Genomic DNA, 18,389 nt, shown 5'->3' with positions numbered 1-18,389 from the left:
TGAGTCACATGATGTGATGAGAGGCGCTCGGCTCCTCCTTTTCTGCGGAAGGCCGGGTCGGCCAGCTTGTCCCAGGGGTCTTGGGGCTGTTGTGAGCGGACAGCCTGTCATCCGGGACCTCCTCCTAATGTTCAGTGTCCGGGACAGAGCACAAGCGCTGCCAGACCGGTGTAGTGGAGCTTTGCTGCATGCAGGTAGGTGCATTTTCCATGCCTTAATCACCGGTGTAGCATGGTTGGGCAGTGGGGTTCTCTCCAGAGTTTGTGGAGGTGCCTTTGGGGGTAAGGACAAAGAATCCCGTCGGCTGATGTCCACGGGGGGAGCTGTTACCTCTGTAGTGTGTTTAAGAGGTTTGAACATTTTAAAAGCACGGTTTCTTCTTTACTTGCTTTTAAACTTTTTAAGTGAGGCTCCATTGCAAAAGGCTTCCCCACCCCATCTCTATTTCCTGCCGAAGGTGGATGTAGTTTCTTGTTAACAGATTCCAATAGGGCGAATTGTATTTCAGAGTGGGCTAGTTGGCATACTAATTTATTGCAACTTTTTTTCCCCTAATTTTTCACTCGGTCAGTTGGAGTATTCCAATCTCAAGTGCCGTCTGCTCTTCATCATGCCCGCTGGGGTATCTTGGCCTCGCTACTTGAAAATGCTCAGTGCAAGTACACTGGCTATGTTTGCAGGTGCAGAAGTTGTGCATAGATATTACAGACCTGATCTTGTAAGTGATTTAAGGTTTTGATTTTCATTTCACTTATATAACTGCTAAGTAATATGCGTTTTGAAATTTCTCCTATAGGAATGCTGTTCAGTGGACATAGTTAAGGTCACTGTGGCAAAAATACCAAAACACTTCCATTTCAAAAGGTTGATATGCTTGTTTGTAAGTACAATAATAAGGAAAAAGAGGCAAATATGTGAAGCTGCTAGAAAGTCATGTCTTGGGATTTTCCCTCAGTTTTGAAGAACAATGTGTATTAGAGTGCAATGAAAATTGGTACTCTTCTAAGCGTATTTTTGTCAAAGTTACCTTTTCTCTGGAGTTAAAAGATTCTCTTCAGCTCTAGACTAGAAGAGCTAGAATCCCAAGTCGGTAATATCTACAAGATATATTTTGTTTTCTTCTTTCACTTAAATCAGAGTCAGCAGTTAGTTGCTTTCACAGCTTGGTTGGGAAGCAGATTGTAGTAGTAACGCAATACTACGTGCGGAGGTAGTAGTTTTTCCAGGACCTGAAAGTATATAATAAATCTTTGTTTTTTAAAGGAATTGGACACAGAACCAGGAAAAGGTTAACTTGTTTTATTAAGGCCTAAAGCTCCGAAGTGAACTTCTGGGCAAAGTTGGATCTACTTATGATTTGAGTGGAAAGCATGTGACATTTTTGTGAATTCAATCCTAAACCAGGTGAAATGCTTCTAATAAATTTGTTAGTCTCTAAGGTGCCACAGGTACTCCTTTTCTTTTTACGGATGCAGACTAACATGGCTGCTACTTTGAAACCAGTCTTGGTAGAGATTTGTAGTTCACTTTGTCTAGAAATTTAAGGGGTGAAAATCCATGCAAATCAAATGTTGAAAAAGTATTGTAATGGTTTGACATCTGAGTCTTACAGCTTGCTTTTTACCTCCCATATTTTCCCAAGCTGTTGACTCTTACAACCTTTTTTTTTTTCTTACTTTGTCCCTTTTACATTAGGAAAACCATTCTCTCTTCCCACAATATTCCTTCGCTTCAAAAAATGGAGCTGAAATTAACATGGCTTTGTTGCCTTATTTCTACACTAGCATAATCTACTATTACTACACCTGTGCAGATGCAAAGTGTGGCTGCATAGAGCGTAAAGTATTTTATGTGGCTCCGATGTAAACAGTTGCTGTCTTATTAACGCAGTGGTAACTGAGCTTTTATTATCTTCTCAGATGGAGCTATTATACACTCTTTTTATTTATTCTTCCATCTTTCCCAAAAATGTAGAGGAAATAGAATAAAAATTTTGCTGTTAAGAACAAATCTATTAAAAAGAAACTGAATTTAATACTTAACATCACTCTTCAGGACTGCAGATTTTTTTTTATCTCCACAGAACAGAAATTATGGCAATACCAGCACAAGGTACTCCACAGTGTACCACCCATATGTCTTCTCCCTGATCTGGAGGCAATCCTTCGAGGGGAGAGGGGGTAACTTCTGTTTCCATGCCTATTAGAACTTTGGCTTCTCTCATAAGGCTGCTGATAAAAGTACCAGTTGCGGTGATAGAAGATGCGTCCACATTGCAATCACTAGGTACAGGGTGGTTTCATTTGAACCGATTGTCTTAATCCAGCAGCCATCGGATGGTAACTGGTGACCAGGTTTAAATTTGAACCAATGCCCTAGAGCTTCTGCAACCTATAAGACATCCCACTCCATCTGTATTAGAGCTTTTGTTGTTTAAACTTGTGTAACTTTATTTCAAAAAGTGGTGGGGTAGATCTGCCCTCTAGTAGAGGAAACAAAAGACCAGTTTCACAATGCCCTTTTCAAAACAGGAATTCTTTAAAAAGAAAAATTATCCTTAAAGAATCTTTCCACAGTTTTAGAGTGATACTTTTCCTACCAGTAGATTAGTAAGTAGGAAGTATATAGTAATTTTATGAAATGGTTTATTTGACATATAATGACAAAATGTATAGCTGTACAAAATGCTTATCTGTAGTTATTTAAACTAGTGAAGACTCTAAAAGCTTATAGCTTTAAAAGCAGCAAAGGTTAAATAATGTGAAGGGTTCATTTTTTTTCCCCCACCCCCAGTGTAAGTGTTTCATCTTCAAGACCAGTGTGAGGGCTGGTGAGGATGAGAATTTCCACAATCACCCATGCTGGTTTGGAGTATAATCTGAAGCTCCCTTTGGCAATTTAAATATATACTGGCCACATAATACAGCTACATTCCTCTTCTGAAGAGTAGAAGAGGCTCTTGTTCCTGTGGCCAAGCACTTCCCATATTCTCCCACCATTTTCAAATTGTATCTTTGGGAGTCCTTGTGCACGTGCACCCTGACCTGGTTAATTGGAATGGCAGTTACAAAGGTGGATGACTTAATTGAAGTGAGACAGCTGCTTATCAGGAAACCATGTGGCAATACATGACGATTAAGGGAAGGATACATCAGTTTGAGCTTTATTCTTAAGGGAGAAGGTGAAAAAACAGTCCACTTCAGATCTCTAGTAACTAAAATGCCACCCACACTTCTAATGTCCTATAAAATAACCAGGTTTCAGTGGCTCTTCTCCATCCCTGGAATGGAATTTAGTACTGTGGGAAGGGTTCCTTGGAAAAGAAAAGGTATTCCCCACCTCCCCCAAGATCAAGTTGTTCCAAAGGATTAAAGTCAAATTGCCAGATGTAAGAAGTTGAAGTTGAATTAGAAAGAAATTTGGTTGATGCTAGAGATCAGTTTACAATTAGCTCAAGAAAGAGGGAGACAAAATTGTAACTTGAATGTAGTGTTCTTTTTTGCCTCTCAGGGGATGTCTAATTTTCTGTTTTGTTTAGTTCAGTTTTCTATATATCAGTCACAGATTTTGAGCACTGACACCTCTTTGTTTTATTTATTTTATAGACTATACCTGAAATGCCGCCTAAGCCTGGAGAACTGAAAACGGAACTCTTGGGTCTAAAACAAAGATCAAGCGAAGTTCATACTTCACAACAGTGACCATAGAATATTGAAGTCATGAAGGGTAGAGTTTTCAGAAGTGCCTAAATAACTTAGGATCCTGAGTCTCCTTTTCCTAAGTGATTTAGGAAGCCAAGTCACTCGGACTTATGCACTTCTGAAAATTGTACCCAAAGTCCATATATGAAATGCTGTAGTCCTGTAAATCTATTTCTATTTATTTAAAACAAAAAAAAACTTGTATGTAAGAAATAATTGAGGAATACTATTTATCAGAAATCCAGCCAAGTTCTTCGTTAAAACTCCTTGTATTTTTGTTTTCAAACAAATATAAATGTTTTATTTTGATTACTCTGTAAGAATTTTTAAAATCTATTGAAAGTATAATTCATATTGGCTCCCCATCTAAAGAAATGTTATTAGGAATTTGAAAATTAATAAGATTTTATTAGGATTAATGTAATAAAAATTATTACAATTAAAGAATGCTCTGCAGACTCAGAAGTCCTCTTTAGTACAGTGGCTTGACATTCTCTGTAGCACCACCACATTGAATTAATTAGCCTTTTTTAAAAAAAGAAATTTTATTTAAGTGGACATTTAATACTACAGAGTCATGCTTTAAATATTTTCTCTAGTTGTATGTGCATATATACAAGGTATCTGCAGACGAGGTTAAATATAACTTTGCTTACTAGTGCTTTTATGAGCAGTTATGCTAGATTTCTCATCAGAAATTTTGTCAGCAAATCATCTTTTTTCATAATGCTGTTTATGTATATGTATAATTCAGCGTAGCTGCTGTTCTTGTATGGACGGGAAAGGCAGAAACACTGTGGATTTGAGTGTCCTGTTGGTGTGTATGCTTGCAGGGGTTTTTTTTTGGCTGAGCAGTGGAACATCTCAGTATGGGCTGCTTTAAGAAATCTCTTTCAAAATGTAAAGAGGGAAGAGTAAAAATAAAAGCACTACGATGATTTAATAAGTATAAAAGACAGAAAGAAAAACTTACTTTAATGAAGGTTTCTCAAAAAGTTGTACATCTTACTGTTGTGAACGTCCAGAACAAACATAACTTCTAGCCAAACTTACACTAATAAGTCATATATATTTAATTATAACAAAAGTATCATGGATGTGATTTCTTACTCCCTTCTGACACTTCCTATGAAGCATGGAGATCATGCCTGAAACCTGTGTGACCCTCTGCAAAATCTTACTGCTGCTGACTTCTATTCCTTCAGGAGGTAAATGAATCAATGGGTGTACACTGTCCTAAAGTTGGTAGTAATACTGCGCCCTGATGGCCAGTAATAAGGAATCACAATGTATACTAGTCCTCCTTTCTGCAAAATTATGTAAGCGTGAAAGGAGGTCCATTTTTATTTATTTGCTGAAATCTAACAAACTAGGTTTGTCAATTGAATATGTGTTATAGCCAATATAGAATGGAATTTAATAGAATAACCCTTTTTTACTGAGTCCTGGGAGTGTTAGCTAACTAATATTAATACTGGGTTCTTTTCAGATCAACTTTTAACTTGAACATTATTCTCAAATCAGGACACTTGCCTATTCTTATCTAATCAATAATTTATTAATCCACCCAGAAGCACATTAGTATACAATCAACTGTTGACCACTTGTGTAACCAAACCAATGTTGTAGGTGTGTACTATACATACACGATACAGTCTTGCAAGCAATTATCAGACATGAGGCTCAACAGTTATATCAAGGAATGATGCAAATTATCAAGGTTTCTTACTATGTTTACTTATGATCATCGATTCATAATTCTTTAGTATCTAACTCATTTATCACACTTTCAAGGATGCACTTGTTTTTAAGTTTGATTACTCTTGTTCAAATGAATTGGTTGAAAAGGGACAATTGTAGACTACTAAAAACAATTGCTTAAAGGTATTGTTTTCAGTCTGTCTTTGGCTAATTTGCTTGGATTTATAAAGGAGTTACAATCTAAAATATGGTTACTTGAGGTCTCACTAGAATGTATAAACTTAGCAAGAAAATCTATAGTTACTATATTAAAGAAATAGAAGTGGAAATATAATCTTGGTGAGATTTCTTTTCAATTTCTTCTTATCTTTTTAACCCTGGGATGGGGAGGATCCTTTCCACACGGTTGGTCTGAGTGTCAGTCACACTTAGGATTGTGCAACTTCTTGTTGGGTTCAGTTAATGCTCCAGTTGCACATGGTGACCTCAGTTTTAATACCTAATCTTTCTGACATCTGTCAGAGGGAGTAGAGTGGGATTCTTGGATATGTAAATGGGAACATCAAGTAGGAGTAGGAAGGCGATATTTCCGCTGTATAAAGCATAGTGAGACCATTATTGGAATACTGTGTTCAGTTCTGGTGTCCACACTTTAAAAAAATAAAAAAGTTGAAAAATTAGAAGTGGTTCAGCAAAGAGCTCCAAGAATGATTTGAGATCTGGAAACATGCCTTATATTGAGAGGTTTAAGAATTTCAGTCTAAGAGGTAACCTGATCAGTCTACAAGTACCTATATAGGAAAGAAATTTCTAATAGTAGAGAGCTCTTTAATCTAGCAGAAAAAGACATGAGATCCAATGGTTGGAAAATAGAGGTTACTTACCATATAGTAACTAGAGTTCTTTGAGATGTGTGGTCCTCAGGAGTATTCACTGTGGGTGTACATATGCTCCCTGTTCCTGAGACTGGATGCTTTTGCAAGAGCAGTGTTTGTTGGTCTGCACCTGTGCCGTCTCGTACTTGTGCCTCTGCTGAACTGAGGGTTTAAAGGGTGTTGTGGACTGACTGTTTCTCCAGTTCCTGCTTCACTGTGAATCAGGTGACAGTCTGAACAGCAGGGAAGAGGACACATGGACTATACCCATGGGAACCACGCATCTCTAAGAACTCCACTTACTATAAGGGAAATAACCTCCATTTCTTTGAGTGCTGGTCCCTATGGATATTCACAGTGGGTGACTCCCAAGTAGTACTCATTGTGGAGAAGGGTGCGAGGAAGCTGCATCACAGATTGTAAAATCACTGAATTAAAGGAGGCATCCCAGATGAAATTTAAACACGGGCGCAAAGCCTAGTAATGATGCAAATGAAACCGCAAGTTGTCACGCTACAAAATTCCAAGAGGGGAACTCCCTGCAGGGAGGCCACTGAGACAGCTTGTGCTCTAGTAATGTCTGCCTTGACAGCTGGAAGGGAAGGGAAGGGGCTTCATAATCTCACAGAAGAGGAGAACAGACTCTGAAATCCATCTCGGGAGTCTATGGGGAATGCTGCTTCAAGACTGTTTTCATTGCTGAGAACAGAGACTTCCTAAAGGGCTTAGTCCTCTGCAAGTAGAAGGCTAAAGCTCTGTGGACATCTGAAGAGTGGAGCTTCCTGTCCTCCCTGTTTGTTATGAGGTTTTAGATAGAAAATGGGCAAATGAACAGTCTGATTCAGGTGAAATTCAGAGGGAACCTTCGAGATGAACTTGGTATGCAATCTTGAGGACACTTTCTCCCAGTGAAACACTGTGTAGGGAGGATCCGCCAGGGGGTCCTCGAGCTCACCCGCTCCTCTAGCAGAGGTGATAGCCATTAGAAAGGCTGTTTTTATGGAGAGATACAAAAGAGGCCAGAGGCTCGAATGGTGGGTTCATAAGTGCCAAGAGTACCAAGTTCATGTTCCTGGCCAGTGCACATCGTAGTGCTGCTGGAAAGGCTCTGATGATGCCTTTCAGGAACTTCACACTGTTGTGGGATGGGTAAAGATGGAGGAGTTCTCCATCGGAGAAGGAAGGCGTTGATAGCTGCCAGATGCACACGCAGGAAACTGGCAGATGAGCCTGATGTCTTCAAGGAAAGAACATAGTCCAGAATAAAAGGGATCCCAGACTCTTCTAGAGATAAGTTATGCTGTTGACGCCAGAGGTAGAACAACTTCCATTTGGCTACACAGTACTTTCTTGTAGAGAGTCTCCTGCTGTTTGTTGAAGATGGAGTGGACCTGTTCAGAGCATGATCTCTAAATCTGTTGACCATCCAAAAACCAGGCTGCCAGATAGAGAGGCCAGGTTGGGATGGTTAGTTCTGCCCCTGTTCTGAGACAGTAGGCGCAGAAGCGGTTGTAGATATATTCATGGGTGAGAGGCTATCTACAGGGTGGTGGTGAACGCAAATTGTCTCCGCCACAAGGTACTACCAGGATTACTTTTGCCTTGTCCTGCCTGACATTTTTGAGGTTGCAAAATAATAGAGGAATGGAAGGAAAGGCGTCCATGAGTGGATCTGACCATGGTACCAGAAAGACATAGTCCCCTTTGGAGTTGTGCTGCTGTGCAGCTCAGGAGAAGTTGTCTGGGCATTCCTTGTTTGCTTGGGTTACAAAGAGGTCCCAGGATGGGAAACCTCACTGCCAGAAAATGATCTGTGCCACTAAAGAGGGGAGCTCCCATTTGTGATCCTGATGGAAGCGCTTCAGGCTGTTTGATAAGGCGTTCACTGCTCTTGGTCGGTGAACTGTTGAGCGTGATCTGATGCCAGATGCACCAGTTCCAGAGTCTGATCACACCACGTGGAGTAGGGAAGACTTTGCTCCTCCCTGCTTATTTACATAATGTACTATAATGATGTGGTCTGACATGACTTGGATGTGTGCACTGGATGAAAGGGTAGAAACCTCTTGCAAGCTTCATGAAGTGCCTGAAGCTCAAGAAGATCAACGTGCAGTTTGGATTCTGGTGGATTCCAAGCACACTTAGTTATATAGTCACCCAGGTCTCCCTAGGCCAGTAGGGAGGTATCCATAAGTGTCTTTGTGGGTGGTAGAGGGATGAAGGAAATCCCTACACAGACAGTCTGTTTTCCCACCAAGTGAGGGATGTGAGGACACCCTGAGGGAGCAAAACTTGTTTTGTCCAGGGTGTGCCTGCTTGGGATGTAGACTGTCTTCAGCCATGCCTGGAGGCAACAGAGGTGAAGTCTCACAAAAGGTATTACATAGCCACAGAGGTATGTGTGTGTGTGTGTGGGGGCGGCAAGCAGGGGCACACCCACAACAACTGGCATGAGCATAGAACTCCTCCAGCCCCAGGGCTGCGGCGGAGCTAACAGCTCTTCTAGCTCTGGGGCCACAGCAGGGAGAGCGAGCTCTTCCTGCCCTGGCAGGAACTGACAATTCCTCCAGCCTTGAAGCTGTGGTGGGGACACAGAAATTGCCCCACCAAAAGCAGTCAAATTTAAATTTCTGCATATGCCCCTGCACAGGTACAGGCAGCCATGTGACCTAGAAGAACCAGGCAGAACCAGACTGTTGTCTGGTGGCTGAGTCGGAGTAGGGCATTGAGATCCCATATCATGAGGAATCTGTCTAGTGGTAAGTATGCTTTGGTTGAAATTGAATTCAGGTTCACTCAGATAAAATCTGTAACTGTATATAAGTGTCAAAGTGGACTTTTCTAGAGCTGCGTGAAGCCCCAACAAGTGAAAGAGATCGAGTGAGGAGAGGACTGCCATCTGCACCTTCTTGTATGGCTGTCCCTTGAGCAGCCAATTGCTGTGGAAATACAGGGCTGCCTTGGTGCTGCAGATACACTGCTACCACAGAGAGAAACTTTGTAAAAACTCACAGTGCTGCCAATAAGCTGAAGCGAAGAGCCCTGTATTTAAAGTATTCATGGACCACTGTGAAGTGCAGAATCTCCTGTGTGCTGGATGAATGTCTATATGATAGTAGGCTTCCTTCTAATTGAGGGCTGCAAACAAGTTGCCTTCATTTAAAGAGGATCTCCAGAAGCTTATGGATAGAACATCCTCCAAAGGGATCTGGAGACTATCTGTAATCTTCCCTAAAAAGGTCCTAATATTGTTTATAGTCATCTAGTGGTGAAGGTGAGGCTGGTGCCACTGCCTCATCCATGAAGAAGAAAGTGCTGCCAGCGGATCTGGTGGTAGTGGTTGTTCCTCTAAAACCTTCCGGGGGCAGAGGGGCCTGAAAATCCTCTCCGGGTAGTGATCTCTGTCTAAAGCATTGCCCAGGGTCTTTGTAATTCAGAACTCTGAAATAGGGATTTAAGGAATTATAATATGACCAGTGAGTGGGATCAGAGGAGGACCCCGTGGGGGAATCACTGGTCATTAGGCCAATAATGTTCTGTGTGGGGATGTGGTGGCATTGGGAAAGCTCTGGAAGCCCTATCAGGGTCCACTTCTCACCTCAGGACTGTTAGTGAAACTTCTGGTATCACTTCCTGTTCAGTGGAGGAATGAGTTGCCTGACTCCACTGGTGGAACTGATGGTACCATCTGCCTTGTGACACTCTGAGGGAAGGAACCAGTAAGCGGTGAACTGTTGTCGGAGCCTTGACAGCGTGACTTTACTCAGAATTGGCATCTGACACAGCATTGGTGTAGGAATATTCATGGGCAATACTGGGACTGAAAGGACTGGCAACTTTATAGATAGCTAGATCCTCAAGAATATGCTAGTCTGGCAGACAGTGGGAAGGATTCCTGACTCGAGGCAATCTGGTGGTGCAAGTTTGTGTGAGGCAGTCTTCTTGTAGTGCAGTACTGCCAGTGCAGGAAGTGAAAGGTTCCTTCTCTCTCTTGCAGTGTTCAGAACCATCCCTTGCGTCAACAGCTTCAGAGTGCACTGAGCTGTCACTATTGTTGGTGCCAACAGACATTCCCCATGAACTCCAGACACACTTGCACGGGGGTGTGGAGTCTCTCTTGGTACTGAGGGTAGGGGGGAGGCTGTCCTCTTTATAAAAGAAAGATGAGGTAATTTATCCCTCTTAAGGGTGTGTTTACCTTTACCCTCCCTCATGCCTGTTTAGACAGATCCTTGAGCTTATCTGAAGCTATGGTGTGTTGGTGCTGGAGGGGAGCAGGAAGGCACAGGACTGGACTGGAAACTCAGAGAGAGCTCCGTTAAGTGCCTGGGGAATTGGAATTTCTAAGACTTTTTTTTTGTCCAAAGGTGAAAGGAGCAGCAGCTTTCATACTTAAAGGGAACATGTGATTCCACAAGACAGTATAGGCAGCTCTTGAGGGTTTCTAACTGGGATGACCCAGGGCAGGCCAGTCAGGGCTTAAAGCCTAGAATCTTGGGCATACTATGTGCTCCAAATGATGGTGGGAGTAAGGGGAGGACCCTTTTCCCCCAAACCATCCTACACATGATTAACAATAAGAACTAGCTAAGACTAAAACTATTTACAAGAAAACTGGAAAAGTTTGATGGGGAATGCCAGCCAAAGATGTGGACACCTTGGATCATGAGCTGTAGAGAACTGGAGAAGCGGTAGTCCACGCCATCCCTTATGCCCTCAATTCAGAGCACAAGGAGTCACAGGCCCTGACCAATGGACACTGCTACTGAAAAATCTTACCATCTTAGCTACACAGAGAGCATGTACATAGACACTACATTCACTGAACTGCAAATTCAGTTGAGAAATGAGTAGATTTTTAACAACAATTAACCTTTGGAACAACTTATGTAAGGATGTGGTGGGTTCTCTATTACTTGAAGTCTTTAAAGCAAGACTGAATGCCTTTCTAAAAGATCTGAGTGTAGTTCAAACAGAAGTTATGGCTTTAACACAGAGTTTTCTAGGTGATGTTCTTTGGTCTGTGCTATGCTGGAGGTCTAACTAGATTCTTATGGCCTTAAAAAATCTGTATGTAGTTAACTTCCAACCTGGGAACCCGATAAGTCATGGGATGGGGAGTTGTGGGAAGGTATTAGAGGACTAGAAGCCATCAATTATTGTGTTATGGCACTAAGCTAAGTCCATACTATAGGCAATTTGTATGAGCAGCACTCAAAGGAAGCTCATTTGAGATCTGCCCTGTATCTCCAACTGTGCCAGCTGCTTTGAGCAATTCTACCAGCCATATACAGTTGATGGGATTTTGGCTAGGATCTATGAAGGAATTTAGGTTTTGTGATGCTCAGCATTTCCATGGTTAATTTTTAGGTGCTTAGGGAAAAAAAAATCATCACAGGAACACCACTCAGATTCCACAAAGCCTGAGTTGGGTACCTTAGCATGCTGGCTTTTGTGGATTGCATTCTAAGCTGGGAGTCACTTAAACTACTCAATGGGAGATGCTAAGGTGAGGGGTATTCTAAGCCCAGTCCCTCTCTGAAATAGCTGCCTCAATCCAGGCTGCAGGGAGGTGGTGATCCTTGTTTAGTGATTCAGGCTGCTTGGATACATGAGGTGGTGGTGGAGGAATGAGTTAGGTTCCTGTCTTCCTCCACACAAAATGGCCAGAGAAGGTGGTGGTATTGCTGGTGCCCATCTTATAACTTTTAGCCTAGTGGTTAGAGCACTCACATGGGATATAGGAGAGCCAGGCTGAATCCTCCCATCTCTGCCAGAGAGGGAGAAAAGACCCTTGTTCAAACCACTGATGTATGAGCTATTTCAATAGGGGGTTCCCTTTTTCTTGTTAAAGCTTTTCCACAGTGGACCAATAAAGAGTGAAAGTGATTGGGGTGGGCAACTGGACACAGGATCTCCCAATTCTTAGTAAGTGCCTTAATCACAGGGAGAAATAGTCTCATCTAAGCATTTATCTGCAGTGGAACATGTGTCAGAAAGAAAGTGAGAATGACTCTAGTCCAGGAGTTAGAACAGGCATCTAAGTTTGGAGTTTAAGCACTTAAGACCTTTATGGATCTAGGCTGATGCATGTGTATGGGACCATTCTGTATTTTTCAAAAATCCAACAGTAGAATGTTCATGGAAATTTATAACAAGTTTTACAAGTTTAGGGCCCTAGATTTAATCTGATATAGAATTTCTATTATAAACCCTCATGTAAAGGGTTCAACAAACTATGCAATCATTACATTGGCAATTTCACAGAAACCAATTGCTCAAGTTATGAAAGTCCCACAGCTGCATGTTGTGTTCAGAGAGAACCAAGTTATTCAAGGTAGGAATCTAGAGTTCTGCACTTACATAGTAGGGAGCCCTACCTTGAGATCAAGCTTCCTAGCACTACTGCAACACAGAAGTTCCATAGATTTAAGACACTGACATATGATCCTGTTTGAAACCTTGACCTCTGTAGCTTTTAATTAGATATTTTTCAGTACCTGCCTAAGTAATGGGTTCAGTGCAAAGTAACAGGAGTTTTACTGTTGAAAGCATTACCTTTCAGATGCTACAACTACCCACACTGGGTCTTTTTACTAGGTGATCTTAAGGAGAACATTTCTTGGCCAAGAAACTATTAAGAGTAATGATCCAGTTTAGCTGCCAAAGCTTCACTTTCACATTGATAGTGTTCCTTTCTAAACCATGCTCTTATTTGCTACCCCAGGGTCAGGACCAGCAGCTTTGGTTCAAACTCAAATAAGCAAAGCAGCTTAATAGAATCATTGTTCTCACCTATTAATTGGCAGCAATAGCACACCTACAACAGGGTACTAGTAAAATTTAAGTGGAATGTGGTACCTCACTTCAACACTGAGCAAGGCTACCAATAAAAATAGAAAAAAAAATACTGTCACAATAGCATGTAGGAGCATGTATACTTTGAAGTTGGGTTTTAGCACAGTAATTAAGTCAGACTCCATGACTTAAGATTCAGATGAGCTATGATGAAGTAAAAGTAGTAGTATGAGCAATAGCACTAACTACATTTGGCCCAACAAAAGTTTTTAGGAGACCTATAGCCCTTGTGAAGTCTGAACTTAATACATTTTATAGTAAGGAAAAGAGCTGCTATTTGGATTTGTTGAGTGTTTGCCATATGCAGAGGTGCAGTCACCAGTATAAGAGCCTGAGGAATTATATGAAGATTAAATGGCTTTACCACCTTTAAATGACCAGAATCATTCGACTATTTAAACTTTTACACCAATACCCCAAGGGTATGTCTACACTACGGAATAAGGTTGAATTTATAGAAGTCGGTTTTTTAGAAATCGGTTTTATATATTCAAGTGTGTGTGTCCCCACAGAAAATGCTCTAAGTGCATTAACTCGGCGGAGCGCTTCCACAGTACCGAGGCTAGAGTCGACTTCCGGAGCGTTGCACTGTGGGTAGCTATCCCACAGTTCCCGCAGTCTCTGCTGCCCATTGGAATTCTGGGTTGAGATCCCAATGCCTGATGGGGCTAAAACATTGTCGCGGGTGGTTCTGGGTACATATCGTCAGGCCCCCGTTCACTCCCTCCCTCCGTGAAAGCAAGGGCAGACAATCATTTCGCGCCTTTTTTCCTGAGTTACCTTTGCAGACGCCATACCACGGCAAGCATGGAGCCCGCTCAGGTAACCATCACCCTATGTCTCCTGGGTGCTGGCAGACGCAGTACGGCATTGCTACACAGTAGCAGCAACCCCTTGCCTTGTGGCAGCAGACTGTACAGTACGACTGGTAGCCGTCATCGTCATGTCCGAGGTGCTCCTGGCCACGTCTGCTGGGAGCGCCTGGGCAGACATGGGTGCAGGGACTAAAGTTGGAGTGACTTGACCAGGTCATTCTCTTTAGTCCTGCAGTCAGTCCTATTGAACTGTCTTATGGTGAGCGGGCAGGCGATACGGACTGCTAGCAGTCGTACTATACCATCTTCTGCCAGGCAGGCAAGAGATGAGGATTGCTAGCAGTCGTATTGTACCATGTTCTGCCAGGCAGGCAAGAGATGAAGATGGCTAGCAGTCGTACTGTACCATCTTCTGCCGAGCAGCCATGAGATGTGGATGGCATGCAGTCCTTCTGCACCGTCTGCTGCCAGCCAAAGATGTAAAAGATAGATGGAGTGGGTCAGAACAAGAAATAGACCAGATTTGTTTTGTACTCATTTGCCTCCTCCCCTGTCTAGGGGACTCATTCCTCTAGATCACACTGCAGTCACTCACAGAGAAGGTGCAGCGAGGTAAATCTAGCCATGTATCAATCAGAGGCCAGGCTAACCTCCTTGTTCCAATAAGAACAATAACTTAGGTGCACCATTTCTTATTGGAACCCTCCGTGCAGTCCTGCCTGAAATACTCCTTGATGTACAGGCACCCCCTTTGTTGATTTTAGCTCCCTGAAGCCAACCCTGTAAGCTGTGTCGTCAAGTCGCCCCTCCCTCCGTCAGAGCAACAGCAGACAATCGTTCCGTGCCTTTTTTCTGTGCGGACGCCATACCAAAGCAAGCATGGAGGCCGCTCAGCTCACTTTGGCAATTAGGAGCACATTAAACACCACACGCATTATCCAGCAGTATATGCAGCACCAGAACCTGGCAAAGCGATACCGGGCGAGGAGGCGACATCAGCACAGTCACGTGAGTGATCAGGACATGGACACAGATTTCTCTGAAAGCATGGGCCCTGCCAATGCATGCATCATGGTGCTAATGGGGCAGGTTCATGCTGTGGAACGCCGATTCTGGGCTCAGGAAACAAGCACAGACTGGTGGGACCGCATAGTGTTGCAGGTCTGGGACGATTCCCAGTGGCTGCGAAACTTTTGCATGCGTAAGGGCACTTTCATGGAACTTTGTGACTTGCTTTCCCCTGCCCTGAAGCGCATGAATACCAAGATGAGAGCAGCCCTCACAGTTGAGAAGCGAGTGGCGATAGCCCTGTGGAAGCTTGCAACGCCAGACAGCTACCAGTCAGTTGGGAATCAATTTGGAGTGGGCAAATCTACTGTGGGGGCTGCTGTGATGCAAGTAGCCCACGCAATCAAAGATCTTCTGATATCAAGGGTAGTGACCCTGGGAAATGTGCAGGTTATAGTGGATGGCTTTGCTGCAATGGGATTCCCTAACTCTGGTGGGGCTATAGACAGAACCCATATCCCTATCTTGGCACCGGAGCACCAAGCCACCGAGTACATAAACCGCAAGGGGTACTTTTCGATAGTGCTGCAAGCTCTGGTGGATCACAAGGGACGTTTCACCAACATCAACGTGGGAGGGCTGGGAAAGGTGCATGACGCTCGCATCTTCAGGAACTCTGGTCTGTTTCAAAAGTTGCAGGAAGGGACTTTATTCCCAGACCAGAAAATAACTGTTGGGGATGTTGAAATGCCTATATGTATCCTTGGGGACCCAGCCTACCCCTTAATGCCATGGCTCATGAAGCCATACACAGGCAGCCTGGACCGTAGTCAGGAGCTGTTCAACTACAGGCTGAGCAAGTGCAGAATGGTGGTAGAATGTGCATTTGGATGTTTAAAGGCGCGCTGGCGCAGTTTACTGACTCGCTTAGACCTCAGCGAAACCAATATTCCCACTATTATTACTGCTTGCTGTGTGCTCCACAATATCTGTGAGAGTAAGGGGGAAGACATTTATGGCGGGGTGGGAGGTTGAGGCAAATTGCCTGGCTGCTGGTTATGCACAGCCAGACACCAGGGCAGTTAGAAGAGCACAGGAGGGCGCGGTACGTATCAGAGCAGCTTTGAAAACCAGTTTCATGACTGGCCAGGCTACGGTGTGAAAGTTCTGTTTGTTTCTCCTTGATGAAACCCTTGGTTCACTCTACTTCCCTGTAAGCTAACCACCCGCCCCTCCTCCCTTCAATCACCGCTTGCAGAGGCAATAAAGTCATTGTTGCTTCACATGCTTCTTTATTCATTCATCACACAAATAGGGGGATGACTACCAAGGTAGCCCAGGAGGGGTGGTGGAGGAGGGAAGGAAAATGCCACACAGCACTTTAAGCACAGCACTTTAAAGTTTACAACTTTAAAATTTATTGAATGACAGCCTTCTTTTTTTGGGCAATCCTCTGTGGTGGAGTGGCTGGTTGGCGGTAGCCCCCCCCACCGTGTTCTTGGGCGTCTGGGTGTGGAGGCTATGGAACTTGGGGAGGAGGGCGGTTGGTTACAGAGGGGCAGCAGTGGCAGTCTGTGCTCCAGCTGCCTTTGCTGCAGCTCAACCATACACTGGAGCATACTGGTTTGGTCCTCCAGCAGCCTCAGCATTGAATCCTGCCTCATCACGCTGCCGTCACATTTGAGCTTCAGCCCTCTCTTCAGCCCGCCACCTCTCCTCCCGGTCATTTTGTGCTTTCCTGCACTCTGACATTATTTGCCTCCACGCATTCGTCTGTGCTCTGTCAGTGTGGGAGGACAGCATGAGCTCGGAGAACATTTCATCTCAAGTGCATTTTTTTCTTTCTTTCTAAGCTTCATGAGCCTCTGGGAAGGAGAAGATCCTGTGTTCATTGAAACACATGCAGCTGGTGGAGGAAAAAAAAAAGGGACAGCGCTATTTAAAAAGACATTTTATAAAACAGTGGCTACACTCTTTCAGGGTAAACCTTGCTGTTAACATTACATACATAGCACATGTGCTTTTGTTACAAGGTCACATTTTGCCTCCTCCCACCGCGTGACTACCCCCTCAACCTTCCCCCCTCTCTGTGGCTAACAGCAGGGAACATTTCTGTTTAGCCACAGGCAAACAGCCCAGCAGGAATGGGCTCCTCTGAGTGTCCCCTGAAGAAAAGCACTCTATTTCAACCAGGTGACCATGAATTATATCTCACTCTCCTGAGGATAACAGAGAGATAAAGAACGGATGTTGTTTGAATGCCAGCAAACACACTGCAATGCTTTGTTCTACAATGATTCCCGAGTACGTGTTACTGGCCTGGAGTGGTAAAGTGTCCTACTATGAAGGATGCAATAAGGCTGCCCTCCCCAGAAACCTTTTGCCAAGGCTTTAGGACTACATCTAGGAGAACCGCAAATGCCAGGGCAAAGTAATCCTTTCACATGCTTGCTTTTAAAGCATGTATAGTATTTTAAAAGGTACACTCACCAGAGGTCCCTTCTCCGCCTGCTGGGTCCAGGAGGCAGCCTTGGGTGGGTTTGGGGGGTACTGGCTCCAGGTCTAGGGTGAGAAAGGAGTTCCTGGCTGTCGGGAAAACCGGTTTCTCCGCTTGCTTGCTGTGAGCTATCTTCTTTGTCCCCAAAACCTGCTTCCGTATTGCCTCCATCTCCATTGAAGGAGTCAAACACCACGGCTGGGGTAATGAACCCCCTAAAATGGCATGCAGCTCATCATAGAAGCGGCATGTTTGGGGCTCTGACCCAGAGCGGCTGTTCACCTCTCTGGTTTTCTGGTAGGCTTGCCTCAGCTCCTTCAGTTTCACGTGGCACTGCTTCGGGTCCCTGTTATGGCCTCTGTCCTTCATGCTCTGGGAGATTTTCACAAAGGTTTTGGCATTTCGAAAACTGGAACGGAGTTCTGATAGCACGGATTCCTCTCCCCCAAACAGCGATCAGATCCCATACCTCCTGTTCGGTCCATGCTGGAGCTCTTTTGCGATTCCGGGACTCCATCATGGTCAACTGTGCTGATGAGCTCTGCATGGTCACCTGCAGCTTGCCACGCTGGCCAAACAGGAAATGAGATTCAAAAGTTCACGGTTCTTTTCCTGACTACCTGGCCAGTGCATCTGAGTTGAGAGTGCTGTCCAGAGCAGTCATAATGGAGCACTCTGGGATAGCTCCCGGAGGCCAATACCATCGAATTGTGTCCACTGTACCCCAAATTCAAGCCAGCAATGTCGATTTAAGCGCTAATCCACTTGTCAGGGGTGGAGTAAGGAAATAGATTTTAAGAGCCCTTTAAGTCGAAATAAAGGGCTTCATTGTGTGGACGGGTGCAGGTTTACATCAATTTAACGCTGCTAAATTCGACCTAAAGTCCTAGTGTAGACCAGGGCCAAGAAAACAGCAGGAGCTGGAGGCATGATG

At 43.9% G+C, this 18,389-nt stretch overlaps 1 protein-coding gene across 1 annotated transcript; it reads left to right on the top strand.

The window, feature by feature from the left end:
• Positions 1-101: 101 nt before the first annotated feature.
• On the top strand, positions 102-4,049 carry UQCC6 (ubiquinol-cytochrome c reductase complex assembly factor 6). Its single transcript, XM_073323804.1, has 3 exons — positions 102-194; positions 572-718; positions 3,606-4,049. Exons 1-3 carry the CDS (start codon positions 189-191, stop codon positions 3,699-3,701), a joined length of 249 nt encoding a protein of 82 aa, XP_073179905.1. The 5' UTR covers positions 102-188; the 3' UTR covers positions 3,702-4,049.
• Positions 4,050-18,389: the final 14,340 nt, after the last annotated feature.

The sequence above is a fragment of the Lepidochelys kempii genome, chromosome 1 (assembly GCF_965140265.1).
Source record: "Lepidochelys kempii isolate rLepKem1 chromosome 1, rLepKem1.hap2, whole genome shotgun sequence".
In the NCBI taxonomy this organism is placed as follows: domain Eukaryota; kingdom Metazoa; phylum Chordata; order Testudines; family Cheloniidae; genus Lepidochelys; species Lepidochelys kempii.
The sequence above is the reverse complement of the archived record's forward strand: the minus strand, read 5'-3'. Positions and strand labels throughout refer to the sequence as shown.

What these genes read in the sequence shown, in the direction of transcription:
- UQCC6 (XM_073323804.1), top strand. An exon ending in GATATTACAGACCTGATCTT is followed by an intron (nt 719 to 3,605) that starts GTAAGTGATTTA and finishes TTTATTTTATAG; the next exon opens with ACTATACCTGAAATGCCGCC.